Source organism: Aspergillus fijiensis (genome assembly GCF_003184825.1).
Source record: "Aspergillus fijiensis CBS 313.89 unplaced genomic scaffold BO72scaffold_9, whole genome shotgun sequence".
NCBI lineage: Eukaryota > Fungi > Ascomycota > Eurotiomycetes > Eurotiales > Aspergillaceae > Aspergillus > Aspergillus fijiensis.
The window spans coordinates 39547-66975 of NW_024468985.1; the positions used below are offsets into that span (position 1 = coordinate 39547).

A 27429-nucleotide genomic window follows, 5' to 3' on the forward strand; every position below is an offset into this window, starting at 1 on the left:
TTTTTTTCTTGTTTTTTTACTCTATTTTTCCCTCTCTACGACCCCATCTTAGGTTGGCTCTTTGCATGGGTTGTTGCGAGTCTGACGGAGGCTCCACCAGTCTCAATCGATGGGCAAAAGAAGGTACCCCATGCTCTCGTGCCCTCCTTGTCTGCCAATTTCTACGGGGGAGAACCTATCATGGATTCAATTATCCGGTTGGGATTCTGCGGGTTCATCTCGACTCTATCCACTTTAATTCGCTTCTGGACGTTCTCTTTCCCTCCCCTTCGTCATAGGGAGGGTCTGGATGGGTTGCACGTAGGTTTGGTTGACCACAGAAAAGTCCCTCAAGTAACACCGGGCCTGAAAGGTACAGCCAACTACGTAGCCCGAGGGTGCTCGGAAGAACTTCTGTGGCGGTGATTCTTCGATTCCGGTGGACAAGGGCTTCTTGGATTATTGTTGATTGCCTGGGAAGTCCCCAGGGACGGCTGAGCGTTGTCGTTGGCCGCGTGCAGATACAAAGAGTGGCGGTCCTCCCCACTTGGTCAGTTTTGGTGCCGACGACAGAATTTTAACTTGCCCACACCGGGTTTAGCCCGCTTATACCGTGCAGACGGTGCAGGTGCGTGTGAAGTTTCCGCTTTGCCCTATTTTCTTATGCTTTCTTGGACTGTCGTCATACCGCAGATGCAGCAGTCAGGATGCAATGCACGTTCGGCCCCAACAATATCAGATGCTGATTATCGCACTATCACTGTCTAATCCTGTTGGTGCATTGGTGCCAAAACCGGCCCGAGTGAGAGAGAGTGAAAAAAAATCTCTTAACCTCCAGCAGATATGCCGATCGCTGATAACAGATGCTCTTGCCTTGAGCCTTCTATCGTATCACATGACCTTCTTATAGACATGCTACTCCGTACACCACAACCCCTTCTACCAACAACGTCATCCTCCGCATCTACCAGCGGGAACAGGCAGCCCTCAGACTCAGAGTAGGCAGAGCAGCCGCGCTACGACGTTTTGAGCGACTGAGACAGGAATTTACCGGTCTTTCTGATCCGAACCATCTCCAGCTTTTTTTCTGCTTCAGTGATCCTCGTTGGTCAGCCCGATGGAACTTAGCCTAGTTGGAAACCCGCACGGTGGATCTCATTTCACCATCCGCTTTTCATTCGCACACGAAAACTCGGAAAGGGTGAGATGCTACGAAAACCACTTTTTGACTAACGCTTTTTCACCGGTGCGCCTTTCGGAATCGAGGCATTGTTATCCGTCGGTCTGGTTTGGTTCTGCCTACAATAACGATTGTCCTTCGCGGTCAGGGCAGGCTGATTTGGAGTGACATCCAAAAAAGAAGCTCACTTCCTGCCGGAGGACTTCTTTGCCATGTATGGATATGGACAGCAGAAGGCGAAATCTCGAATCGATATCAACATCCGGAACCTCCCCGCGCGCCCCAAGGGCAACCTCAGTCCCGTGTCGTCGTTTCTTAGTCTCTAACCAACATGCTTGAGACAGCAATCATCTTTGCCCGTCTCGTCCGTCTCTCGCAGAAACAGTAAAATCGACTAAACTAGTTCTCTTGGGGGTTCCGCTGTCCCTGCGTGGAAAAACCGCTAGCCGATCATGGTTTTCGAAGCATCGGTGCACATCCAGGTGCCATTTAGTCCTGTTTCAACTTTTTCTCTCTAACCTCACCGCGGTTGCTACTGACGTATGTCCTTTTCTTCAGGACGGTCGAAGACAATTTACCACATAACAAACAGAGTCAAAAAAAAACTGAAGTTGCTCTCTTCCCGCGCTGTGGGCGAGAAATCTTCTCAATGGAATTTCCGCCTCCCCCCGGCCCGCGCGCCCCCTCAAACAACAAACGAAACCCATGGCTTGATCTAGCATCACCCTGGCGCGTTTTAGCATCCCGCCATAACGAAGACAAAAAAGCCGGGGCCGTAGGATATCCATTCCCCTCCTGGGGTATAGCGCAGAGATAAGCCAATTAGACTCGGAGGGCTTGTCGTCTTCTGCCGGATGGAGTAAGGACGACTGCGTAGTAAGTTAGGTTGGTTAATGGGCGTTATTATGAATGGAGCCTTAGGTTGTCTGTGAGGGCACACTCCGTAAGAGTCCTTAGTTTAGCAGACGGGGGAGATTTTTACTCGTTTGGGGGAAGGTTTGCCGGTTTTGTAGGGGAATGCATTCGTGGCTTCGCTTCGGGAGAGGCCTCTCGGAAGTCACCGTCTTTTTCCCGGTCGACTTTTTTTTGAAGGCATCCACAGCTACCATGGGATGGAGTCGTAGTAAGCGGTGTATGACAGCCCTCTTTCCGGCAAAACTCATGTACTCATACTCGTACGTACGTACGTCGTTTGCAGAGAGGATTGGGGGATCCGCTGTGCGGAACCTCGGAGCTTAGGTGGTTATTCAAAACGAATCGGCTTGCGTAGGCTTTCCTTCGCATGGGGGTTGAATGTCAATCCTGTGCCAGAGTTGCTGTAGTCCGCAGGACTAGTGATAACGTTAACATCTAATTGAGCCAAAGTCTGGGGTCTGTCAATTCCAGCAGTAGCACTTTCTGGCCCTCCCGGACCCAGCACCTACGGAGTATCGATGTATGACATTGGCATTGACATCTGATAGTCTGATAGTCTATCTGATTAACAGTCGAGACGGGGTTGGCTAGATCCCTGATCGCTTGTCCGCGCCGGGGGGGGGGGGGTTACAACGGGCGATCACGCACTTCTCATTCGTTGTCGGGTTTCGACCAGGATGCTTTGTCTCCTTTGGATCGTAGGATTCTGGTGGATTATTGGTTGCATGATGGTGCTTATCGACGAAGCTTATCTTGCGATGGCGACATTGACAGGGGAGGGGGAGGGGAACCGCGTGCGGAGTAGATCGTTATCTTTTGCGGGAGGAGAGCAAGGTGCGAGTGATAAGATTGTTCCTGCACATGCATCGTGAGTTTATTGGCTTGTTGGCGTCTTTTTGCCTTCTTTGGGCTGCAGAGGCTGGGTTTTGTGACTGGATATGGATGGGTTGTCCTGGTGGGCGGGATGGTGGCTTGGTGACTGCTCCTGGTGTAGTGCTTGTTCTATTAGCAGTTTACACATTGGGTCATGGATCATGTGGGCTTGCCACTTTTTCTGTGATGATGTATGATGCCTGTGAGATGGATCTTGAGCTTGGCTGTTGGATGGTTTACGGTGTTGTCTTCGACTATTCATTGCTCGGAGCAGATACTGTGAGACTCATGTGTGTAAGTTGCGAGTCTTGAGTCCGCTTCCGGCAGAAATATATAACTCCGAGTCCTCGACAGACACACCCCCACCTTGCTCCTCCCGTCGTTGTTGAATACAATCTCTAACAATGCAATGGACGAGCACCTGCTTACACGAATGATTTGGACTTACCTTGACCTTCATCAAATCGATAGCGTGATTCACTCATCACTCAGCACTTAAGATAAGCAAGATGTACACCGCAGCAGACAGCGGGTGGCTTGTGGGTTGCCCGATGCGGCAAGTTACTTGCTAACAACATCATCTAAACCTCGAAACAGAATGGCTGAGATCATCAAGCAACTGTGAATCAGAATGAGGAAACACAGCCATCAACTGCAAAATATGCAGGGTCTCTTTGCTGCCTCTGACTCTGAGGTCATGACGCACCTTGATCGACACTGCATCACAATGTCAGGGATCGATCCCCAAGCGCGGGTAGCCGGCAACTAGTCAGGCACTCCCGACGCGGTCCGATCTTCCCATCCTCCATTGTTCCATATTTCTGACGCGACGCGACGCGACTCGAAACTCCCTCGCTCATTCGTCCAGCAGCTGTTTCATGCCCGGTCTCACGGTCAACATGAATCTATCCCTGTATCAGTCCCTCGTCTGTATCTGATGTTCCGACACACACATATCAGGGGTGCCAAACATCCCTGATGATCCTGACACCAGCCTCATCGGCTTCTAGAATGACACCGAACGCGATTAGCCCGATGTAGCAACGCCACATCTTTGTTGACTGCTCCAGCAACCATAGGGTCGCATGCTCAAACGCGTTGCGGCTTGACTGTACATCCCGCATTTAGAATGCTCGAGACAGGTCTCGCCCCCGTCATGGAACGCCCTTGAGTGGGATGGTCGTTCTGTTCTCCCTTGGCTGGAATTAAGCTTGGGCACACACAACCATGCACATAGCCGGTTTCTTGTTACAATGCAACCTGCAAAGTGTGCAGTTGACAATGCTCATCGGCATTATGATGCCTGCTGATTGGGGATCTAGTAGCCTCTGAAACGTCGAATATCTCCGACCGTGCAGATGATGTGTCTTCTTGCCACTGCGACAAAAGCTAGGGACTTGCGACCATCGAGTGCCCGGGAAACCGATCCTTCAGCTGTAACAAGGGTCGGGGAATCTGAGAAAGGGTAAACTCGCCCTCAATGCCGACCGAGCATTGCCGTTTGTCTGTCTGCTGTGGAGTAGTCCGCGCCTCAGATCATGTCTTACCTCTTGGCTTCTTATTCGTGATGTGTGTCGATATCGCCAATGGCAAGATCTGGCTGCCTTTGCTCTACTGCATTGAGTTGGAACTTGTAACGTCTATTTGCGGTGAATCTCAGCTCTCCATAACGGAAACACCTTGGCAGTTCACGGTTCATCCAGCTCGGTCACTTCTGGTTCTGGTTGGCAATTCATGGCCCGACCTTAATCTCCGCCATCCTTACAAGATCGGGATTTTCATCGTTCTTTCGTCCGTCTAATTTGCCCCCAGGCAGCCAGACTGGCAAGAGACTGCTATTTAGCCAGGATGAGAGAGGCCCTGGATTCCTAGCAACGGATCGGCGTGGTATTCCAACATTCCAACCACCCTACCGCATAGGGATCGATCGACAGGGACAACAACACGTTACTGCTCGGGAAACGGAATGCTGTACCCAGTTTTGAGTCTCTCTTCACTGTTGCCTCGATACCGAGTCGTATCAAGTCACTTCCTGCAGCCACCTGGGTGGCGCGAGAAGCCTCAAAGCCACCCACTGTAACGGTATGCAAGGGATATTTCCTCTCCTCAGGACAGAACCTCTAAAGTGAAACATGATGTCAATGACTTTCCAGGCCGTTGGTCCCTCTGGATCTGCCGGTGGTGTGGCGGCGACGTGCTTTGTCATTGTTTTGTTGTTGTCGCTGCCTCTTTTATACTAAGCTTTGGCTGTCCACCGTCGGAATCACTGACTGCACGACCACGGAACAACCTCAACGACACCCATACTAACAACGATCAATTAGCCTCTGCCATTGATGGGCGCGACGTCCGATCCTTAGCTCCCGGTGACGCACTCAGTCAACACCATTCTCCTCTTACCTCAACCCACGCTTTCGTGCTTTCGACCCACCACTTACACTGAATAACCAGCGGATGATGCACCAAAAGATGAAACTCGATGTTGCTATAGTGACTTATTTGGCAATATTCACCGATGTTGCGAACGCTTTCTGGCGTCTGCCTTGTCGCGGACGAAGCGGTGTGGCTCGGATTGATCCCATAATGGCACCAGGGATCCCATCGGATCATGTACACGCGGTTCATGGATCGGGCGGTCAGTTCTCTTGCATCATCTGTAGCTCATCAGCATGGTCGCTGAGTTTTTCCCGATAGGATTCTCGATGTCCGCCAACGAGGCAAGTCTGAAGCAGTCGGGCTGTACGTCTTGCGCAGTGACCGAAGACAAGTCAGCGTACTGGACGCCCGCGTTGTATTTCGTGCATCAAAATGGCGATGCTGAGCTTGTCAACGAAGTCGGCGGAATGCTTGCGTTAGTTGCCCAGCTTGCGATTGTTGCCGATTTGTGTTGGTGCTGACGAAAACAGCTATTACCTTCTCAACGGCGAAAATGTGATGGCGTTCCCTGAAAACTTCCGCATGATGGCAGGAGATACATACCTGCGCGACTTCCCCTGGCCGATACCGGATCCCCCGCAGTCAGAGTGGTCTGGAAATGATCTAAAACAGGAGGCTCTTCGCCAGAAAGCTGTCGGATTCAACTGTCTGAATTACCAAAAGGACCCCGAACCCTCTCTGGGTCGTCATTTCTTGCCAAACAAGACATATTTGGATGAGCACTGCACTGAGGGCGTTCGGTTTGAATTGATGTTTCCATCCTGCTGGAATGGGAAGGATATCGACACACCGGATCACAAGTCTCACCTGGCCTATCCGTCTCTGGTGATGGACGGGGAATGCCCAAAGGGTTTCGAGCATCGTCTTGTTTCACTCTTCTATGAAAGTATCTGGGATACATACGCGTTCAAAAGCAAAAAAGGCAATTTTGTGCTCGCAAATGGAGACCCCACGGGATACGGCTACCACGGTGATTTCATGTATGGCTGGGACTCACAGGTGCTCCAGCAGGCAGTGAATACATGCACAAACATGTCTGGAGAAGTGACGGACTGCCCCGTTTTTACGCTTCAGAGTGACCAGAAACAGGATGAGTGCCGCTTCTCCGTTCCGGATGCTCTGAAGAGTGAAGACGTGAACTACCACAAAGGTGGTCTCCCGAACAACGTCGCCATCCAAAGCGGACCTGCCTATGCTAGCCCAGTCAGATACACCACCACCACTACCACCGGCGCTGGTGGCCACGGGAGACCAACGCCCGTCTACTTGGATGATCTGCCCACCGTCGGAATTGGTATTGATCTTGGGTTTTTGTCGGCCGGTCTGCATGTGGCACTGCCTACACTAACTACTTCGTCCACGACCACGACGGCGAAGGCCTGGGAGCCGACTGCTCCCCCGGTTGCAGAGGGTCCTCCTGCCCGTCCGATCACCTCCTCGAAAACCAGCGCACACACGACTTTTGCTGCACCGTTCACCGCGGCTACTTCAGTGACTTCTGTTGCGCAACCGTCAATCCCAAGTGCGTCGGTCGTATCGGAATTCTCCAGTGTAACTATCAGGCCGTCACTCTCGGCTTCGTCGTCGGCATTGTCTGTGCTTTCGACTATGGCGACGAAGTCTCCGGTCCTGCTTGCATCCGTTCCGGCTTCGTCGTCGACGGTGTTGGCCAAACCGGTAGTTGCGCCTCCCGCAGCCTCGACTGGTCTAACGCCAACAACTCCTCAACCTTCACTTGCTGTGTCTTCAATGTTGACCTCGTCATCTATCGACGCAACATCTTCCTCGATTCCCTCGGCTCCATCACACTTGTTCGCGGTGTCATCTCCGGCTCTGGCCTCTCCATCCGCCGCCGTCCAGTCTTCGGTCTTGATTCCTCCGGCATCTAATCAAGCCCCTTTCGCGTTCACCATTTCGTCTACGTCTTTGGTTTCTCCCACGCCAGCGTCTTTCATTGCCACTCCGAGATCCTCAGTAATGGGCCTTCCTTTCTCATTCGCTGCCTCTGGTGGAGCCTCATCATCGGTACCTCTTTTTAACACCGCGAATACAACCGTGCCAACCCCTCAGACCATTATGTCTGCAGCACTTATCGCTTCTCCGACCTCGCCGTCGACGGACAGCATCGTAACACCTTCGACATCGGCCAAATCTTCAGCAACAAGCACCCCACTGATCAAGACTGCCTTGCCGGTGCCAAGCACCCTCGCTGTAGCAGCCAAACCTCCGGTGTTGACCACTCCTTCGTCCACGAGCGCCCCATTAATCAAGACGACTACTCAACTGCCGAGCGCATCTGAAATCGCCCCCAAGCCAAGCGTGATCGCTCCTACCAACAGCTCACTCGCCAAGGCCCCCGCAACAGGATCCAGTACCTTTGCGGTAGTCGCCAAGCCCGCGGCGACGACGACTTCGTCAGCGACCAGCGTCCCACTAATCAAGTCCATCCTCTCCAGCACAACTCCAATAGCCAAGCCGAACGTGGCTACTCATACCACCAGTACGGCATTGATCAAAACCACCGTTTTAGCCTCGAGCACGCTTGCCATGATCCCCAGACCTGCCGTCTCTCCGCAAACAGAACCCTCCAGCTCGTTGGAAGATTCCTTTGCAATCGCCGACTGGGAGGTAATCACGACGTGGTCGCCGCCGTCTAGCACCTCATCTGCCGAACCGGCTTCGTCCACAACAATCGTCTACGTCGAACAAGCAATTATTGTCCTTGTGGATGATCAAGGCGTCCCGATCGAGACGCAGACTGGCTCTTTGGAAACCGTCTCGAAGACCACGACCACTCCCAGTGGCGGCGCTACGTCCAGCCGACCCCCTTCGAAGCGCGGTTGGTATCATAACCATCCCCACAGGCATTACCGCCACGGACACTCCCATTGATTGGAGTTGTGGGGCGGGGCAGTTCTTGTGACTTTGTTTTCTTTTCGGATATACTTATTTGCTTCTTTCTTCAAATGTCTCTGCGATGGTCCAGGCACCGTCGGATTTACGATGTACATGTTAGACACCTTAGCTTCCTATCCTCGAAGGATCGGTTGGACTAGAACTGTCGCTGTCTCTGGGAGAAACGCGCAGTTGAATTCTGTGGAATATATTGAAAGAATAACGCTTAGTGGACGAGATTCCCGTCGCAGCTATGTTATCTGCTGCGAAGACTTTGCCAATTGTCAATGTATTCTTTTTTGCCTCAAATCGTAACAGCCAAGTCTCAACCTACAGGATAAGCCTCGAGGTGAGATAATCTCTTAACTAACGTAAAACTACCGACTCGTCTGACCACTCGAACCTGCGCCGCTTCTAATCCCTCCTAAGCAGCCCCCTGTCGCTCGAACCCTTCTTCAACGGCAAGTATAAGATTATGCCCTCGAAGCAAGCCCCATAGAGAGGCAGGTATTCTGACGAGAGCCTTTCCTAGTGATTAGCCCCGTGCAGGCTAGAGTTGTTGGTCCTAACAGGCCAGCCAGATGAGGAGTATTGGGTGAGAAACCGGCATAATCAAAGTTGTTGCCAGAAAACAAACCTGTCACCACCCCCCATGCGACGCAGATATGTCCAGATCGCCTTGACGGTGGACTCAGTCAGGTGGTCGTTGGCCCGTTGGCCGCCCTCCCCCCGGGTGACTTCCAGAGCTTGGCGTTTGTCCCGATGCAGGTGCGCGTACCGAGGCATCGCGTCGTCGACGTCGTGCTGTTGCTCGATGGCAGCACTCCAACAGCTCACGAAATGCATCGCCCGTCAGTCCATCCTCGGATCCCTCGCTCATCAAGAGCCCATTGCATGGCCCAGATACGCTTCCCAGCAATCGCGGACGTGTTCATGGTCACAGCAGGGCGTGATGCTCAGAGAGCCCGAATACCTGAGTGAATGAAGGAATAAGAAGAAGAGCTACTACTACCACTTCTGAGGTCGAAAGAAATTCGACAGAGATAGAGAAAGATGGACGGAGAAGGTAACCATAGGAAAGGGCTATGAAGTTCGAGAAACATGGGAAGTGGAAGATTCGACAGTTCCTCAGCAAGCCACATTAGAGGCGAGAGAGTAGGGCGAAGAGAACAGTACTACGCTCTTGATAGATCGGGAAACCGCACCAAACCACAGACCTGCGATCGTCCTTACTGGTTTTATTCAGACTGCAATACCCTGACACTCAGCTCATCTATCCAGGACGCCAATTGGGATAGGAATAGATGCTATCCACCACCCCCCTCCCCCTTCGATCCTCTCCCCCAGCCCAACCAACCCTTCACCGACAGACCCCCGTAGCAGCCCCCTCATTTTGCTAGACAACATGCCAAGCAAGTCAGCCAGTCTTTCACCAAGCACGCTGTGCTGTACATCTCCGCAGACGCGAACTCATCGCAGACGGAAGGAGAAGAAAGACTCACCATGCAGAAATTACTCTGGCAGACACCCATACTCCCGTCCTTGTTGCAGGTTGCGCCGTTGGGTAGCTGGATTGATATTAGCTTCTAGGATTGGGGGGGGGGGGGCTTGGTATCCCGGTGGGCAATGGGATGAACAAGCCCGGGGGGTGTGGTTCCAGACTCTGAAGGAAAGGATAGGGACTGGACAATGTGGAAACGTACGATATTCACTCGCGCGGCTAACGGCTTCTCCTTCTCCATTGCTGCGATGGTGGGGGAGGCTAAGGTTGCCCCGAGGAGGGTGAGGAGGGTGAGGGGGAGGAGGGTTGGGATGTACATTTTCTCGGGCTGGTTGGGTGGATCCTGTTTAATGGGAGTGATGGGTTTGGGCTGAGGTTTGGGGGTGGAGTGATGGGTAGGGTAGGGTGATGGGGGTTTTTATAGCTGCTGCTGCTGCTGCTGCTGCTTGGGGATACCACTGGTAGATGGTTGGGGAGGGGAGGGTGTTTGCTTTCTTCTTGTGTACTTCTTCCTGGACATGGACATGGTCATGGACATGGGGTGGTTTCAGACCCAGGGTTGTGTTTACATACGTATATCATGTAGGTTAGTTTTCTTTTTTGATTTCTTCTGGGGGAAGAGTAAGATAGGCTGGTGAGCTCGTCTCTGCTCTGGGATGGGATGCTGCTTGTGGGATCTGGATCGACGGTTGGTCTGGGGCTTACTGCGTGACCTACAGCGCTCATGCTGGATTTTGCTTTTTCCGAGTCATGGGCTATTGTCTATAGACTGGGTGGGACGGGTACCTGCTGGATGGGACCTGCTGGGCGGGCTGGTTTGGAATTTGCAGAGATTAAGGGGGTATCAATGGGTCATAATGAAGTTGGGTAGGGAGACTTAGGTGGGATCAGAATTGCGAGTTGTACGGAGTAATCAAGTTTGAAATTGGGTGGGATCATGATTTTCCTAGTTGTTTGTGGTGGTTCTTGTGGCTGTCAACGCAGTGCAGTGAAGTGCAGTGCAGTGCACGATCTGAGACCGATCTTGAGATTCAGACTGGGTGGTTTAGGGCTGGGGTTGGGGATGTGATGGTGTACTTACCATTAGACGCTCTAACAAACTTATTCCTCACCTAATCTCCGTCGATATTCGACATACGTTCTATGGACAAAGATTCTCTCAAGACACTTACTTCCTCACATGGGGTCAAACCGAAGTGCTGGAATGGGGTCCAGATTGTTAGTATGCGTTGCATGGCTTGATGAGCTTATCGCGGGCAATACCACTGGTCTATGCATTGAGGCTTTGAGCACAGGGGGGTCACTCTACTATACATACGATCTCCACGGTTCATAGTGGGATCTAACTGTCGATATATGATTAGATCCACAGCATGTTGGAGTTATTTACCTGCTTGCCCCGCATAATCAAGAGTGATACTCTTATATCCTAATGTGGATTGGTCCAGCTGTCGGGATTTCAGGTTTTATTCAGGCATGTTAAACTGCAGCGAATTACTATAGCACATGCTATTCTGCAATTCGACATATCTGACATCTATCTAGTGTCTACTGCTAGTTTAGCTTATCTCGCCCTAGAACGGTCGACTGAGCATGAGTGACAGTTAGAACTTAGAACCAACCAGACTTCCCCATATCCCCCACACCGGAACGCCCGGCAAGCCAGAAAGAAAGAACCCAGCCGCGAATCTCAACCCCGACCAACACCAGCCAAAGAAAGCCATCGCCCCCAGGCTTTGTTTCCACTTGGTTCAATGATAGTAACATGACAACATGCTGACCCACGGGGCAAACAACCCGGGGTACTGTACAACCTCTATGGAACACAAGAAAATACGGAGGGGATTGACGTGTAGCAGCCAAGCCAATTCTGCCCCCCGGATTCGCCGGATAAGACCAGCAGAAATCAGGATTGCGATCCCAACCCTATCTACACTCTCCCCACGAGTCACATCCTACCGGACCTACCACAGCAAGCACTGCACGGACATATCTGACTTATCTGGTCCATTCAACGGTCTTCATGAAGGGCTGCTGTCGGGATATCCCTCCATGTGGGTCTGGGTCCTCGAACCAAGGTCTAGGTTTATCGTGGCCTGCTTATCAAGCACGGCGATAACGTCTCCTCTATATAGACCCAACGGTCTTCGTCCTCGCGCCCGTGCTTTGGAGTCTGAGCAGTTGAATCATTATCCCATTTTGATTTTAGCTCAGTTCTTGACTCGTACTTCCGACATTGGCGACTGATTGCGAGACATCTCGGTCGGGACCATCATGGCATACTCCAACCTCCAAAAGTCGCCTCCGCTCGACTTGTCGCATCATCTCTCGGCCGTGACCAAGAGACGCGAAAACAGTCTGGTGAAGAGCCTGTACAAGTACATGATTCGGCCCAATGTCGATAATATGGCGGGTGGTGAGTGAGCATTGTTCTTGATCCTCTTGCGTGATCCCAGCATCACCACGTCTTCCCCCTCACTTACCGCGCACGACATCAGGCTTGCCAAATGCGTCATACTTCCCCTACGAAACCCTCGAGGCCACGGTCGCCCACCCCCAGCGATTCGCGGTGACCACAACCACAGAAAACGGAGACGCGCGGGCCACGGACCGCATGGTCGTCCCCAAAGAAACCCCCCAGGCCAGCACGCTCCACAAGATCGATGTCGCCACGGCCCTGCAGTATGGCACCGCCGAGGGTCTGCCGGCGCTGGCCACGTTCGTGCGGGAGTTCGCCCGCGAGCACCTCCACCCCAATGTCCCCTACGCGGGCGGGCCGGCGACCCTGCTCACGACGGGGGCGACCGATGGCCTGTCCAAGGCCGTGGAGGCGTTCACCACCGCGTGGGACCCGCGGCGCGACTGGATCAACCAGCGGGAGGGCGTGCTCTGCGAGGAGTTCGTCTTCATGAACGCCATCCAGACCTTCCAGCCCCGGGGCGTCAACGTCGCCACCGTCGCCATCGACGCGGAGGGGATGCTCGCGCACGGCAAGGGCGGGTTGGCGGATGTGCTGGAGAACTGGGATTTCAAGAAAGGTCGACGCCCGCATCTGATGTACACCATCACGTAAGTCCTCGACCCCCGCCCATGCATTCTCGGTTCTCTCCTCATCAGCATCAAACACCACGAGCTGACTCGCTGCCCACCTGCCTGCCTGCAGAATCGGCCAAAATCCCACGGGCGGGACTCTGTCCGTGGCCCGCCGGAAGGAGATCTATGCGCTGTGTCAGCGGTACGACATCCTGATCATCGAAGACGACCCGTACTGGAACCTCCAGTACCCCTCCGCGGCGGCCACGGAGGCCCAGCACCGCGGCTCGCCCGCGGCGGTCCACCCAACCCCGCCCAACTACAACGCCCACGGCCGGTCCTCGGGTTACGCGTTCCTGGACTCGCTGGTCCCCTCGTATCTGTCGGTGGACACGGACGGCCGCGTCGTGCGGCTGGACACCTTCTCCAAGACGATCGCCCCGGGGTGTCGGCTGGGCTGGATCACCGCGCAGCCGGCCTTCATCGAGCGGCTGACCCGCATCACCGAGACGAGTACCCAGCAGCCGTCCGGGTTCGTGCAGGCCATGGTGGCGGAGTTGATCCTGGGTCAGCAGGCTGATACTGACGGTAAGGGCGGTTCCTCAAATCGCAAGGGCAAGGGCAGGGGCGAGCCGCGCGCCTGGCAGATGGATGGCTGGGTGCGGTGGCTGGAAGGGCTGCGCGCGAGCTACGAGCGGCGCATGCGCGACATGTGCACGGTCCTGGAAGAGGGGAAGTACCTGGTCGATACGGACGGCGCAGAAGCAGCCGCGGAAGCAGGTGCCTGGGAGGTGCTGGATAAGGTGCAGATGTATGACTTTCGGTGGCCCACCGGCGGCATGTTCGTGTGGCTGAAGGTCAGCATCGAGACGCATCCCTTGCTGCAGAGGTACGGGGCCGAGCGCTTGAGCAAGGCGCTCTGGCTGCAGCTCATGGAAAAACCGTACCTGTGTCTGATGAGTCCCGGGGCGTTGTTCGCACCCACGCCGGCGGCGGTCCTCCGCTCGCAGCAGTACTTCCGGCTGTGCTTCGCGGCGATGCCCGCGGACGAGGTCGCCGGCATTACTCGGCGGTTGGTGGACGGGTTCCGGGCGTTCTGGAAGAGGAAGGACCTGGATGGGTTGGAGGATGAGGAGGTGATGCTGCAGAGGTTGCAGTTGGAGGGACCGGCGAATATGATGGGGTTGGGGTGTTGAGTGGTTGATGCGTTGTTTGTTGATACTACGTAGTTACCCGCGATGACGAGACAAAGTACTCCGTAATTACGGTTCATAGAAAAGCTACCACGTCAAAGACATCCCCTCCATCGCGTGAAACAAGCTTAGATTCGAACTAGCAAAAAGAGACTACTAAACAACAACAAAACAAAAGTGAAAAAGAAAGCGACCCCACTGGGACTCGAACCCAGAACCTTCAGTACCGAAAACTGACGCCCTACCATTGAGCTATAAGGCCTGATTGGGAAAGAAAGTCCCATTCCCGTCTCATGCCCCACAAGAAGCAAAGCCCAACAGAAACGCTTCCCCTCATCAAATCTCTCTCCCCCTCACCACCTCCGAAATCAAATCCGCAGTCCGTCGCAAGACTGACCACACCCACCTTACGCATCCACCCCCTAACCCCTACCTATCCTCTCCACAACCCACCGAAGATGCCACTCATGAACACCGACCTCGCCGAAGAAATCGAAGCCATCAACGCGATCTACGACCCAGACACCATCACAATCTCCAGCACGGCCACCGCACCCTCCACCCTCGACCTGGGCAGCACCAGCGGCAGCAGCAGCGAACCCACCCAAACAACCCTCAAACTCCAAATCCCGAACCACCCACACCTCTCCTTCCTCCTCGGCTTCCCCGCAACCTACCCAGACACCCCCCCGCTCATCCAAGGCACGGCATCGACCGCCGCCCGCGGCGAAGGCAAACTCGCCGTCGACATCCTCGCCTCCATTCTCTCCCGAGTGTACACCGCCGGCTCGGTATGTCTATTCGATCTGATCTCCGAGGCGGAGACGGCGTTCACGGAGATCGGCGTCGGCGGGGAGAGTACCACCACCAGCACCAGCATCACCAGCATCGATAACCCAAGCACCGGCACCGGCACCAGCAACAGCAACGAAACCGGGACGAGCGCAGCGCAAGCGCACGAGAAGCCTCCCGCCACGGAATCGACCACCACGCCCGCGACGCCGCAACTGCACGAGACGTTCGGCCTTCCCGCCCCGCCGGAATGGATGCTCTCGGAGGTGATCACGGAAAAGAAATCCGTGTTCGTGGGGCGGGCGGCCCGCGTGACGAGTCTGGGCCAGGCGCGAGCGGTGCTGGATTATCTGCTCGCGAGCGAGAAGAAGGTCGCGGCCGCGACGCATAATATTAGTGCATGGAGGATCAGGGAGAGGAAGAACCCCGGTGGGGCTGGTGGGAGGGGGGATGCTACGGTAGCAGGGGATGTGTCGATTGTGCAGGACTGTGATGATGATGGGGAGACGGCGGCTGGGGGCCGGTTGTTGCATCTCATGCAGTTGATGGATGTTTGGGATGTGGTCGTGGTCGTGACGAGGTGGTATGGGGGGGTGTTGTTGGGGCCGGATCGGTTTAGGATCATCAATGCGGCGGGGCGGGATGCGTTGGTTAAGGGGGGTTTTGTGCGGGAGTCGTCGGCTGGGAATGGGGAAGGGGGCAAGAAGAAGAAGGGGAAGAAGTGAACCTTGAAGGACCTTAGCTGTGGGCTGGGGGCTGATGTTGGGTCGTGGGGAATGGGTTTGCTGCGCCGATTACCGGTCTTGCATTATCCAGTCTGCTTCCTGGCGAGGCTTGGACTGGTGCAGCGTTATCTGCTGCTGCTGCTGCTGCTGCTGCTGCTTGACATGGACATGATAGCATCCATGCGTCCTGGCTGGTGGGTTAGCGACAGTCAGCACAATCTACCCCAGGCCATCGGGACACCTTCTTTGATTCAGGGACTTCGGTCGCTGGAAACACCGCTCTCACTGCGCCACATCCTGAATCTTACCACATACGGATGTTGTGACGGAGGAGCTTGCAACCTTCCGAGCGAGGGTTGTCAATGCACCCCGGAGGCGGTGGCTGCTGGTCCAGCTGGTAACTCATGGCGAAAGCGATGGGCTACATGTATGAGATAACTTGTGACATGTACACTAAATACAGGTAGATAGAACTGTAATACACCTCCCGAGAACATATAGTTCCGTGATGTGACCCCCGACAATAAGCCATAGTGGCTGGCACCTGTCACATGCAGCACATTCTGCGTTCAATCTCCTGATCCATTCCAGGTACAGCCAATTTCCCTCCACTCAAGGAAAACAGCCACAAACTCACTTTAAGATTCAACGTTCCCGCAGACAGGCTCTAAATGTCTATACCATAGGGCGGGTCAGGAGATGAAGGTGATCGGCTCCCTTCACCCAAGTAACAACTGCGAATCTGCCGCGGTGGCTCGTTTCAAGTAGGTTTTGATCATGTTCCCCACGAAGACAGTTTCAGGCTACTTGACAACCGAAGGTAGCCGTGATCTGTGGTTTCTTGGCATGGAGTAGCGATCTGGCTCAATTATTGAGGTTGCATTGGGATTTGGGTTGGGTGTGGCTGTGGCCAGGGAGATGAGCTCTTGAAGCTGGGTAGCGAGATTATGATGCTTGGCTCGGTGGTTGCAGGTCTTGCTCAATCCAGTGGAGCGATCGTGGTCTAAGTCATTGACTGGTGTTCACGGCGGATGTGCACTCATGTGTAGTCCACCTCATCCAAGTCAAGCAAATGGGCGTATGTACTGTAATGCATTATGCATATAGTGTACGAGGCACAGTGTACCACCGGCAAGTATCGGTTCTTTGCAAATAACGTCGACACAAAAGGCATCGAAGTTCTAATGCGGGGATTTCAACCGATGTATAGCGGAGGTCTCCGACAGGCAGCAAAGAACCAAAAAGGCAGACTCCACAAATCCCAGAGCCAGGGTTTTGCGCCGACAGGGTCCGCGGGGATCGGCTTGGAACCATGGAGCGGCGGTGGTTGGGAAAGGTTGCGCAGGTACGGACTGCACCTGTACAGCACTTTGATGGTTCGATTCTTACCTCGGTCGGTCCCCTTGATCCCCAACCACAGATTTATTTTTATACACATCCTCAAGGTAGGAGTGAGGGAAGACGCAGGTACAGTACTTTGGGCATGATTCAAGCCGCACTCCGTCTAACCGATCAATACAGTTTACCAGTAAGACATCTGGTTTGACTTTGTTCGCCACCAAGCGCCAAGTCGGACCAGTCAGGGAATGGATAGGCAGGATTGTCCAAAACTCAGCTGCAGTCTGCAGATGCGTTCCCAAGGCCTGAGTGGAAGACGATAGACTTTTTTTCTCCTGGTCGTATCGGCTCGGATGTCTGTCTTTGGGCTTGCGTGGATTGGTTGGGTGAGTCGGTCGTTTTGTCCTGATTCTGTGACTGGTACACATAGATTAAAGCAGCAGTGCAATATTGTTGGCAACCTGATGGTAATGGACCTTATGATTAGCGATCCAGGTGGGGAATGACTGAGAGGGTGACCAAACTTGTGAGAGGCAAATGTGCTATCCCAGTTTATGGATTCACATGCGATGTGGTATCAGACGGAAGTGCGTTTGTAGATCTGATCCCGAACAGGGAGAAGTCCGAACTGTGCGCGCGCATACACACACATCGTTGCAACTCAGAACGGATAGTTGACCATCAGTGGCTACATGACCCACGTCGAGCGGAGATTTTGAGATGGAAGTAAGGGTCCGAGACGCAGGGTTTGTGTTCAGTTGACCCGGTCGGGGGAGATGTGACTTGTAAGTTGCGAGGCGACGAGGAGTTGAGATGAGGAGAAAATGTCAATGTGTGGTGGTGATTGGGTGGACAGAGTGGACTTTGCGACAGATCGGGTAGTTCTATTCCATTGAGGAGGGTTCCGAGTTCATCAGGGTTCATGCCAATCAAATGAGCATTCAATAGGGCCTTGAAGAAAGCCATGTTCCACTCCAGGCTGGGAATTACTTGTACCTGAAATCGAGAGCGACAAAACTTACAAACTGCAGTGATGATTGGCAGTGGGCCGGCGCCAATCGATCCTTCCACGGCCAATGATCCGAAGCGCCGGGCTGATGGTGCGACAAGATCCGCCCTGAGCAGTCACCGTTTCACCTACACTACCTTACTAAGGTATACTTTTCCACTCTCCTCTTCTCCACACTTTCTACTGTACATTGAACTGTACCCATTCAACTGCACCTACACAGTACACATCAATGCATGTCTTTGAATTGCATCCCTGATTGTTACCTGTCGCCTGATTCATGGCGCTTGCAATTCTGAACCATGACAATGCTATATAATCCCCCCTGTAACACCAGGGCTGGGCATTCTCTTTCCTTTCCTTCTCTCATCCCGCGCTGGAGCGTTCAGTCCTTTCACCCTTTACACTTGTTCGACAGTTTCGCAGGCTAGTCCTGTCTTTCTTTTCCTTCCCTCTCTCTTTTACTTGCATCTTTGCGGTGAACCTGCCTGCGGCAGTCTCCGACATTCCTACCTTCGAATCAATAAAGAACAACCATTGTTTGGTGACATCTTCCGCCACAAAACCATTCTTTGACCTGTGGCTTCTTTGTTGTCCGGTCTGCATAAAGGTAATTTTCTCTATGCACATCGATGTGTTATGCTCCTGTGTTATGCACGGTCTTCTATACGGAAATCTCCTGTGGATTGCATCGGTTCATTGATCCTCAACACTCATATGTACGAGATATAAAAAGCACCTTGCTAACCCAGCTACATCAGTTCTTCCATTCTTCAGCCCTTCAAACATTTGTTCCCATTCGTCTGGCACGATTTGAACACCATTTTACCATCACTTATCCAACTGTCGAACAGTCTAACGCTTTACGAACCTACCACCATGTTCTCCAAGTCGACTTTCGTGGCAGTTACCCTGCTCGGCCTGTCCGCCGTTGAAGGACACATGATCATGTCCAAGCCTGTTCCTTACGGCAAAGATACTCTCAACAACTCGCCCCTGGCGGCTGACGGCAGCGACTTCCCTTGCAAGCTTCGTTCCAACACCTATCAAGTCACCGAATGGAACAAGGCAGCTGTTGGCGAGAGCATGCCCCTGACCTTCCAGGGCAGTGCCGTCCACGGTGGAGGATCCTGTCAGATTAGTCTGACCACGGATCTAGAGCCTACCAAAGACTCATCGTGGATGGTCATCAAGTCCTTTGAGGGCGGCTGTCCTGCCAATGTTGACGGAAACCTCCCCGCAAATCCCAATGGCGTGGATCCATATTCCTTCAACTACACTATTCCTGAGGGAATCACTCCTGGCAAATACACTCTGGCCTGGACCTGGTTCAACCGCATCGGCAACCGCGAGATGTATATGAACTGCGCCCCTCTTGAGGTCACTGGCGGCTCCAGCTCCAAGCGTTCCCGCGTGATGCCGAAATTGGAGGAGCGCTCATCCAGCTTCCCTCCCATGTTCGTCGCCAACGTCAACGGCTGCACTACCAAGGAGGGTGTCGATATCCGCTTCCCCCAGCCTGGTGCCGATGTGCAGTACCTTGGTGAGGCCAGCAACTTGGCACCCGAGGGCAGCGCTGCCTGCACTGGTACTGCTACCTTTGGCGGTGCCGGTGACACGAGCTCTGGGACCAGCTCTGGTACGAGCTCCAGCTCTGGCTCCGGCTCGGGTGCTGCATCGAGCGCAGCTGCTGCCGTCTCTAGTGCGGTCGTCGCCAACGCCAATGCAAACACCGGATCTTACAGTGCCTCAACTACCACGGCCGCTGCAAACACCGCTTACGCGGCGCCTCCAGCAGCAAGTTCTGCTTCGTCTGGATCTGCTTCCGGCTCTTCGGCGGGATCTTCGTCTGGAACTTCTTCCGGAGCTTCCTCCGGAGCTTCCCCTCAAGCTTCCGCTGGATCGGGTTCTTCTGGATCCGGCAGCACTAGCACATCGACCTCTGGTGCCCTGTCCGGCTCTTGCAGCACGGAGGGCCAGTGGAACTGCATCAATGGCTCTTCCTTCCAGCGTTGCGCCAACGGCAAGTGGACCGCTTCCCAGGCTATGGCGAGCGGCACCCAGTGCACGCCAGGCCAGAGCGCCGACCTCTCCATCGCTACTGCCAAGTCTAAGCGCGATGTGACTGAGATGCGCGCCAGACGCCGTGCCCACGGAGGTCACCAACACGTTTAGTCGCTCCAGCCACCACCTTATTTCATAACGAATTTCATGATTTCATTTCAACATTCATTTTCACCCACTATGCATGCGCATGTGAAAAACCCTTCGGGGGTTCGCTCTTTTTGTACATTCAAGACCTGGATAAGATACAGCATATCGAGATAGGAGAATATACTGCTGGTCAGTATCAGTGACTTTGTTCCTTGTAATCTTTGTATTGGATAATTCCTCTTGGAGTGAGTACACAGCTTCGTAGGATTGCAGACATTCCTTCATCATGCTTATCCCACGATAAGTTGGTCATAGCTGAATGGACAGTGTTAGCATAGACAACATCCAAGCCTGTCTGCATTGACCAACTGCCGAGGACTACTCAACCGGCGGCTCCATTGTGTATGTATCCTTGCCCTGCTCAGGGTACATCATGCATGAACCGCGTCTTACGCTCAGTCAGAAATGTTGGATTGGCTGATAACATCTCTGTTCACGTGAAGCAATGATAGCATCTTGACCATATATTTTGTCTAGTAGTATCGTACTGCGCAGGACAAAGAGGAGTGCGAAACCATGATCGGAGTACATGCTCTGTCTAAGATCTCGTTGGTGGAGCCGCAACCTCAAATACTCCACACTTTGTTCCCGCCTCAGGCATCAGCCCGCTCTGGCGGCCAGCTGGCGGGCTCCCAAAACAGAAATCAGGGCTAGGGCATTGCCGCACCCACGACGGGCGGTTCGGGCTAAGCGAAAATTTGCGCAGGCTCATCTTTGAGATACTCGATCTTCAACCTCGAACGACGATAACGACCACCACACCCCCGTCGACAACAATGGCGTCTCGTCCTACCGTCACCATCGCCACGGCCGAGGGCAAGCCCAGCGGGGCCACTGCTCCCCTTCCCGCCGTTTTCTCTGCGCCCATCCGTCCTGACATTGTTCAGTATGTTATTCGATCTTGAGGGAATCCGAGACACGAAGAAGAAGAAGTTTACGACCGGGATGGAAAAGGCTGACGGATTGCGAATTACAGGCAGGTGCACACCGGCATTGCCAAGAACAAGAGACAGCCCTATGCCGTGAGCGAGAAGGCTGGTGAACAGACTTCCGCTGAGTCCTGGGGTACCGGTACGTTGGATCTTTAATCGAAGAGGGGAGGCAGAATTTTCAGGGACTGATCGGGATCGGATTTGCAGGTCGCGCTGTCGCTCGTATCCCCCGTGTCTCCGGTGGTGGTACTCACCGTGCTGGTCAGGCTGCCTTCGGTAACCAGTGCCGTTCCGGTCGCATGTTCGCCCCTACCAAGGTCTGGCGTAAGTGGCACCAGAAGGTCAACGTTGGCCAGAGGTATGAGATACACCGTTCTTCGCGCATGGGAGGAAGAGATTGACCAGGATTGCCTGCAGACGTTTCGCTACCGCCTCTGCCCTCGCTGCCTCCTCCGTTCCCTCCCTCCTCTTCGCCCGCGGTCACCGCGTCGCCAACGTCCCCGAGGTTCCCCTCGTCGTTGAGTCCAAGACCTTCGAGAACGCTGCCATCAGCAAGACCAAGGCCGCCGTTGCCCTCCTCCAGGCCATCGGTGCTGGCGCCGACCTCGTCAAGGTCCAGAAGTCCCGCAAGCTCCGTGCTGGTAAGGGTAAGCTGAGGAACCGCCGCTTCCGCCAGCGCCGCGGTCCCCTCGTTGTCTACAACCCCGAGGTTGATGGCAAGGAGCTCGTCCGTGCCTTCCGCAACATCCCCGGTGTCGAGACCTCCTCCGTCTTCTCCCTCAACCTCCTCCAGCTCGCCCCCGGTGGCCACCTCGGTCGCTTCGTCGTCTGGTCCTCCGCCGCCTTCGAGGCCCTTGACCAGGTCTACGGCAGCACCACCACCCCCGCCGCCCTCAAGAAGGACTACCTCCTTCCCTCCAACCTTGTCGCCAACGCCGACCTGGCCCGTCTCATCAACTCCTCTGAGATCCAGTCCGTGCTCCGCGCTCCCAAGGGTGAGGCCCGCACCAAGCGCGCTGCTGTCCAGAAGAAGAACCCTCTCCGCAACAAGCAGGTCATGCTCCGCCTCAACCCCTACGCCGCTGCTTTCTCCAAGGAGAAGCTCGGCCAGAAGCCCCTTGAGAGCGGCAAGCCCGAGCGTGCCTCCAAGCAGTTCCTCAACACCCTCTACGAGGCTTAGATGGTTCTTGGATGACGGTGCGATGAGTGTTTGCGTTTTCTAATGTGGTCTTTTTTCTAAAACTGGTAGCAAGAGCAAATGAACAGGATTTGCAATACCCCATGACGTTTTTAATGAGATGGATTTGTAGTTACTTGCGGGTTTCATGTGTAGTAGTTGAACGTAGTTATGGCGATTGTAGTATTTGGCGTATGCTGATCGCTTCACCGGTAGTCGTCTGGCATTATTCTCGCGGATGATGGACAGAGATTTCTGTCGGCCACGGCTAGTGCCACCACCTCAAAATAGCAGCACGCAACACAACCAACCTGAACACCTCAACCCAAAAGGATCGCAATCACGAATCCTGCATCCTTTTTTTTTTCGTTTGCATGTTCCCGTCCTGCATCCCAATAATCCCTCATCCCGTTCGTTCCCAACCATCAACCAACCTTCCCTCCCCATCGACCCATATAACCCGAAGCTGCATGATGTTACATCACCTCATCATGAAACTTATCTCGGCCCGACATCCCGAACGTCCAGTCCAGCTCAACCTCAGCCCAGCCAGCCAGCCTCTTTCAACTCTAGTACAGTACCCCTGCTAAAAAAAAAAACGAAAATAACATTCGACCGCCCAAAACATCCCCTTTCACCGAAACGGTAGAAGCCAAGCCACCCCAACCCAAAACCCCTGACAATCAATCTACCCGGGGCTAATAGATTTACCTGTGTGATTGAGTTTTCTGCCGGTGGTTGTTGTTGTTGTTCTTGTTCTTGTTTGCCGGTCGTCGGTTGTCGGTTTCATGTGATGATTGACGAACTACTCCCTACCTTCCAGCCAACTAACCAACTCACCAACTCACCAACTGTCCAACTAATCAATTTAGCTTTCTCGTGAAGCTGAGCCTAAATCCGACGCCCTGCTGTGGGTACAGTAAGTTCCGGCTCCGAGGCCAGTTGAATCTATTAGGTTGTTTAATGTAGATGTTTACTTTTGGTTTGTGTGCAGGGTCTGTTCTTGCGCATCGCGAGCCGGGTTTGTTTAGGCTCCGTCGGTTTACTTTGGTGTTTGTGCGTGAGGTGGTCGGTATGGGTTCGGCTGGGTAACTTATGGGTGGTTTTTGTCGTTGTTGTTGTTGTTATTCCCTAAGAGAATTGAAATACCCCTACGCGTAATCGAATCAAAAGCTCGGGCCATTATTGACTGGGATCCCTTATATGTTCATCAAGTAATGTGCTATGGCCTAGTCGTGTACTCCGGTCGGTAGGTTATTCGGATTCCTTGGGGGGGGGGGGGGACTACGGTAGCATGATTCATGTTGGGGCTTGGTTTCTTTGGGGTTGCGGGGTTCGTAAGTTATGAGTAGGTTGTACTATGCGTCGTAACTTATAGGTAGTCGTCGTTTCGTATCCTATGGTTGATGGGGTTGAGATTTGGGGAGGGGGAGGGGGATGACGAGGGGGTGGTTGTTTGTTTGTCTTGAGGTTATGTCTAGGGGATATGGATAGGGGATATTGGTTTTGTTCTCTTGAGGTTGTAAGGTAGTGGGCTCCGGGGGTTGGTGGTGTTCCCTCAGGGGCAAGGGGAATGGCTTACCATATTCTGATATCGTTGCTCGAGGGGTTGCTGTCCTCTTGCTAGGCTGCCGGGTTGGAAGTGGGTTTCCCATATGCAACTGAATGGGCTGTTTAAATGAACATGCCTTGGACTGATTTGCGTGAGTAGTAACTTTACTATGTGTATGTAAGTTCCCAGCGATGTACAGGGCCATGGAGACTAAACCACGGTGATTCACCGGATACAGCCGAGGCCTTGGTTTGCACCGTTGCGGGATGGATGGGGGGTTCCGCCATCTGGGCTGTCAGAGGTGATCCCTGTTTCTTAGGATGGGTGCAGTAAGATTGCTTGTGGAGTTGAGGACTCAGTAGCTATTTCTAAGAGGTGGGCTGGCCTTTCCGGTCCTGGTGAAGGGGGCTGTAGCCTTGTGCTCAAGTAGGTAATGGTCTGATTCATTCTGCTTAGATGAATAGGTGGATCGTTTGTGGGGATGAGGGAATTGATGCCTGGGAAGTGGAGGGTTGAAGTATGTGCATGTGTATATTGCTAATAGGTACTCATATGGGCGAGTGCCTACTAGTAGAGAGTAAGGTAATATGCACCCCCGGTACCCATCCAGGTAATCATCATCCTATACCTGGACCACCATTGGTGGGATTTAAACAATTGCGGTCTCTACTGCCACCTACTCAGTAAGTGTGAGACAGCAAAAGGACAAGTATCATTCTTCCTTGGGTTGGTTTCCAGTTGCTTAATTCGAACGAGGACAGCATCAATCAACCTCATCCTGCTGATCCCTTGGCAGAGAGACTGGCCGACTGACAGAGTCAATTAGGCTATTGATCCGACTCTTCCTCATGCTCATGCTCCTCCGGACATGGGATAGGTTCGGTCCGAGGTTGAGAAGCTGAGAATCCATGACAAGCCTGATTTGCTCCGGGGGCTGGCCACGATCATTCAGACGTATCAATTTCAATCCCGGTTTGCGTTGATTGCCTCCCCCTCTCTTTCTGTTTTCGCCACCACCGTCGCTGCGGATGATCCACTGGTATAGTACTACTCGTATGTATTGTACTCCGTGAACGAGGGACCGGACTGTGTGTGGTGCCCGATTTGTTGCTGCTGCTGCTGCTGCTGCTGCTGCGGCATGTGTCAAAAGTACCATGCAGCTTCTGGGTGGTGGCTCTGGGGTGGACGGCGGACGGGCGACGGGCTTGCGGAGATATAGTGTCGATCTAGTGTGGGTAGTGGCAATTCTGGTTTGATTTCAGAGGGGGTCGGGGTCGGGGTTGGGGTTGGGTTGGGCTCAGGTCATTTGTGCGTGGAGTCAGTTAACTACTACTATGTAACTCCGTTTGAGATGACAGATGTAGTGGTGGCGATGGGCTTGGAGGTCGGTTCTGGCAGGGTAGGTATGACGAGCTATACTTGGCTGGACCATGCATACTACTCAGAACACGAAACTCCCGTGATACTGTACTCAGGTATGAGTGTGTAGGAAGATCAAGGAAACTTCACATCTCGGATCAAGGTACGATCTTCTGTCCATGGCATTGGGTGTGCCTGAGAACCGCTGCGTGGGCTCCCTTGAACTATATCTGACGATCCCGTGAACAGCTCGAAGCATTGATGCTAGTTGTCCTTGACTTGCTGCAGGTTTTCTCACTCCCGGCTTGTGTTAGTAGACTGAAGTAGTATATCGATCCCCCAGCTCGAGTTTTCCACAATGTCGGTATATATCCATCCGGGCACACATGCCATACGACCTTCAGCGAACCGGACCCTCCAGAGGTACCGGACACCAACTACCCAATGCACGGTCATTACACTATAGTACCCCCTATATCTCCCATTCAAAATCAAGATACCTAATAGTAGTACCTCATCGGCAAAGCCCACGGTCCACGGGTAAGTGTAAGGGCAAGGGAAAACGAAGTAAGATAGATATCTCCCGTCCCCCAAATCCACCCGCCAAGCCAAATCCAACCCCAAAGCAGAAAGGAACCCCCCCCACTAAACTCCAACAGCGTTCTTACAAACAAGTGAGGTGCAGTGTGCTGTGCCGCAATAAACTTTTTCCGGCTTCCCCCTGTCGTTCCGTAGGATTCTTCCGGGTTGATCAGCACGGATGAGTAGGAAGGTGTTCGTTCGTATTCAACCCGGTGAACTATCTGCCGCTTGCTCGGATATGTCCGACACGCAAAGCTTGCAATGCAGACGGGACAGGGAGGCGTGAAAAGTATAATCTGTTGGCAATGTGAGGGTGACAGGTGAGCAGAGTTCGAAAGGGCAAGGAAAAGGGAATATCAGCCGCGATTCCGAGGGCCACCGCGGAGTTTCATTCATGTTTCCAAGACTGCGTTACTCGGTGGATATTTTTGTTTTATGTTTTCCCCTTGGCTAATTCGGGTTCGGCATTTGGGGCCTCCGATCGTCTTGGACTCTGGTGGCGGGATGTCATTCCGAAGAGGTTGGCTTCATGCTATGAATCTCTTTAAAGGACGGAGTGGTAGTACGGGGATGTCGGGTTGGTGTAAATTGGTCGGAGTTTAGGGCCGACGTTGGGTTTGTTGTCTTGTGCTTCGGGTGTCAGGACAGGGAGTATGTCTCGTTTGTATGTTCACAGGTGATGATTATGAGTATCCCTGTGTAGAGATTTTGACATGCTATTATTTTGTCTCTGGTCGATGAAGCATATACTGTGGTTGGGATGGGGGCTCTGGTTGTAGTGGTAGTACTAGATAGAATATACAAGTCATACCCAAAGAGCTTTATATGTTTGAGAGTTCGCCATTGAGTTGTCAATGAGGGCTGTAATATACCATGTGAGCATAAATGTGAATCTCGACATAGAAGATATGGATTTTTGCGAGTTTGGACAATCTGGACTCTATACAGACATCAAGTTGGAGAACCAAAACTCCACGGAGCCCGCGGTTCGCCGCTTCCCGCTTAATAAAACTAACGGAAATCGCATTCCGAGACAACTGGAACGAAGAGAATAAGCCCACAATGATTCCCCCAATCGTTTGAGCGGTCCTGCCATTCCAGCGAGCAAGAACAAAAGAAACCTACTGTGCGCTGTATACATCCAGAAACCATCATACGATCTCGCCGGCGAAGAGATTGCACAATCTAATTTTTTCTTCAAGCCGCAAGGAACGAACGGACGTATAACCTAGGGTGCACTGTAGACTAACGTTAGTCTGTATGTACAGTAATCTCCATATAGATTTTAGAGTAAAGTTGGTGCCATCCAATTTCTTTTCATATGCCGAACTCCAAAATTGGAAAAAATGCCGCAAGCAACCCTGGTTATTGGCGCGATTATCGATCAGATCTCGAATTTTCCCGAGCATATACCGAAATTGTTTTTTTTTTGTTTTTTTAACTTTGCTCGATTCGAGATGGGGTTGGAGAGATTTGGACCGTTGGGAGGGAGGGAATGCAACGAAGCAAAGGCCCAGGTGCTCGGATAATAGTCTAGTTAGTCTACGCGTCAACCTTCCCTAGTGAGATTCGCGAGGCTCTCGGGAGTCGGGACGTCAAACTTGGAACTATGAGTGACTGATTGATCATCGCTAGGATCTCGCTTCGCCGTACAAAAAAGTATCTTGACCGTCGCTTGTTTTGATTTTGAACTCTCTCTCTCTCACACACACACACACACACACACACAAATCCATCTCGAACG

The 27429-nt window shown here is 53.1% G+C and overlaps 8 protein-coding genes and 1 non-coding gene across 9 annotated transcripts; 7 read left to right on the forward strand and 2 right to left on the reverse strand.

Moving 5' to 3' along the window:
• Window positions 1-5215: 5215 nt before the first annotated feature.
• BO72DRAFT_525222 (DUF1996 domain-containing protein) lies at window positions 5216-7272 on the forward strand (the record flags this gene model as incomplete). Its single annotated transcript, XM_040949942.1, has 4 exons — window positions 5216-5582; window positions 5642-5798; window positions 5854-6874; window positions 6934-7272. The coding sequence occupies exons 1-4, from the start codon at window positions 5402-5404 to the stop codon at window positions 7270-7272; spliced, it is 1698 nt and encodes a 565-aa protein (XP_040804330.1). The 5' UTR covers window positions 5216-5401.
• A 187-nt stretch (window positions 7273-7459) lies between these two features.
• On the forward strand, window positions 7460-8275 carry BO72DRAFT_493267 (uncharacterized protein; the record flags this gene model as incomplete). Its single annotated transcript, XM_040948365.1, has 1 exon — window positions 7460-8275. The coding sequence occupies one exon, from the start codon at window positions 7460-7462 to the stop codon at window positions 8273-8275; it is 816 nt and encodes a 271-aa protein (XP_040804331.1).
• A 615-nt stretch (window positions 8276-8890) lies between these two features.
• BO72DRAFT_493268 (uncharacterized protein) lies at window positions 8891-10098 on the reverse strand (the record flags this gene model as incomplete). Its single annotated transcript, XM_040948366.1, has 3 exons — window positions 8891-9082; window positions 9781-9846; window positions 9982-10098. The coding sequence occupies 3 exons, from the start codon at window positions 10096-10098 to the stop codon at window positions 8891-8893; spliced, it is 375 nt and encodes a 124-aa protein (XP_040804332.1).
• Window positions 10099-12053: 1955 nt separating this feature from the next.
• On the forward strand, window positions 12054-14008 carry BO72DRAFT_371286 (putative aromatic amino acid aminotransferase; the record flags this gene model as incomplete). Its single annotated transcript, XM_040940994.1, has 3 exons — window positions 12054-12195; window positions 12278-12848; window positions 12943-14008. 3 exons carry the CDS (start codon window positions 12054-12056, stop codon window positions 14006-14008), a joined length of 1779 nt encoding a protein of 592 aa, XP_040804333.1.
• A 187-nt stretch (window positions 14009-14195) lies between these two features.
• Window positions 14196-14267, reverse strand: BO72DRAFT_t61. The gene has a single exon. It is a non-coding gene; the product is annotated as a tRNA-Arg (tRNA).
• A 96-nt stretch (window positions 14268-14363) lies between these two features.
• BO72DRAFT_445339 (IMPACT family protein) lies at window positions 14364-16003 on the forward strand. The gene has a single exon (XM_040944018.1). It carries the CDS (start codon window positions 14464-14466, stop codon window positions 15520-15522), a length of 1059 nt encoding a protein of 352 aa, XP_040804334.1. The 5' UTR covers window positions 14364-14463; the 3' UTR covers window positions 15523-16003.
• Window positions 16004-18748: 2745 nt separating this feature from the next.
• BO72DRAFT_359139 (lytic polysaccharide monooxygenase AA11 family protein) lies at window positions 18749-20032 on the forward strand (the record flags this gene model as incomplete). Its single annotated transcript, XM_040940741.1, has 1 exon — window positions 18749-20032. A coding segment is annotated over one exon (1284 nt), but the record flags the coding sequence as incomplete, so codon positions are not given.
• Window positions 20033-20829: 797 nt separating this feature from the next.
• Window positions 20830-22297, forward strand: BO72DRAFT_445341 (60S ribosomal protein uL4). Its single transcript, XM_040944019.1, has 4 exons — window positions 20830-20969; window positions 21060-21154; window positions 21223-21373; window positions 21433-22297. Exons 1-4 carry the CDS (start codon window positions 20860-20862, stop codon window positions 22193-22195), a joined length of 1119 nt encoding a protein of 372 aa, XP_040804336.1. The 5' UTR covers window positions 20830-20859; the 3' UTR covers window positions 22196-22297.
• A 37-nt stretch (window positions 22298-22334) lies between these two features.
• Window positions 22335-23063, forward strand: BO72DRAFT_302018 (uncharacterized protein). The gene has a single exon (XM_040940440.1). The coding sequence runs from the start codon at window positions 22431-22433 to the stop codon at window positions 22839-22841; it is 411 nt and encodes a 136-aa protein (XP_040804337.1). The 5' UTR covers window positions 22335-22430; the 3' UTR covers window positions 22842-23063.
• Window positions 23064-27429: the final 4366 nt, after the last annotated feature.

Excerpts from the sequence above, each read along its gene's own strand:
- BO72DRAFT_445339 (XM_040944018.1), top strand. The coding sequence starts at position 14,464 with ATGCCACTCATGAACACCGACCTCGCCGAAGAAATCGAAGCCATCAAC.
- BO72DRAFT_302018 (XM_040940440.1), top strand. The coding sequence starts at position 22,431 with ATGATGGACAGAGATTTCTGTCGGCCACGGCTAGTGCCACCACCTCAA.
- BO72DRAFT_445341 (XM_040944019.1), top strand. The coding sequence starts at position 20,860 with ATGGCGTCTCGTCCTACCGTCACCATCGCCACGGCCGAGGGCAAGCCC. Across the intron at positions 20,970-21,059 it reads ATCCGTCCTGACATTGTTCA|GCAGGTGCACACCGGCATTG; the intron begins GTATGTTATTCG and ends TGCGAATTACAG. Across the intron at positions 21,155-21,222 it reads CGCTGAGTCCTGGGGTACCG|GTCGCGCTGTCGCTCGTATC; the intron begins GTACGTTGGATC and ends TCGGATTTGCAG.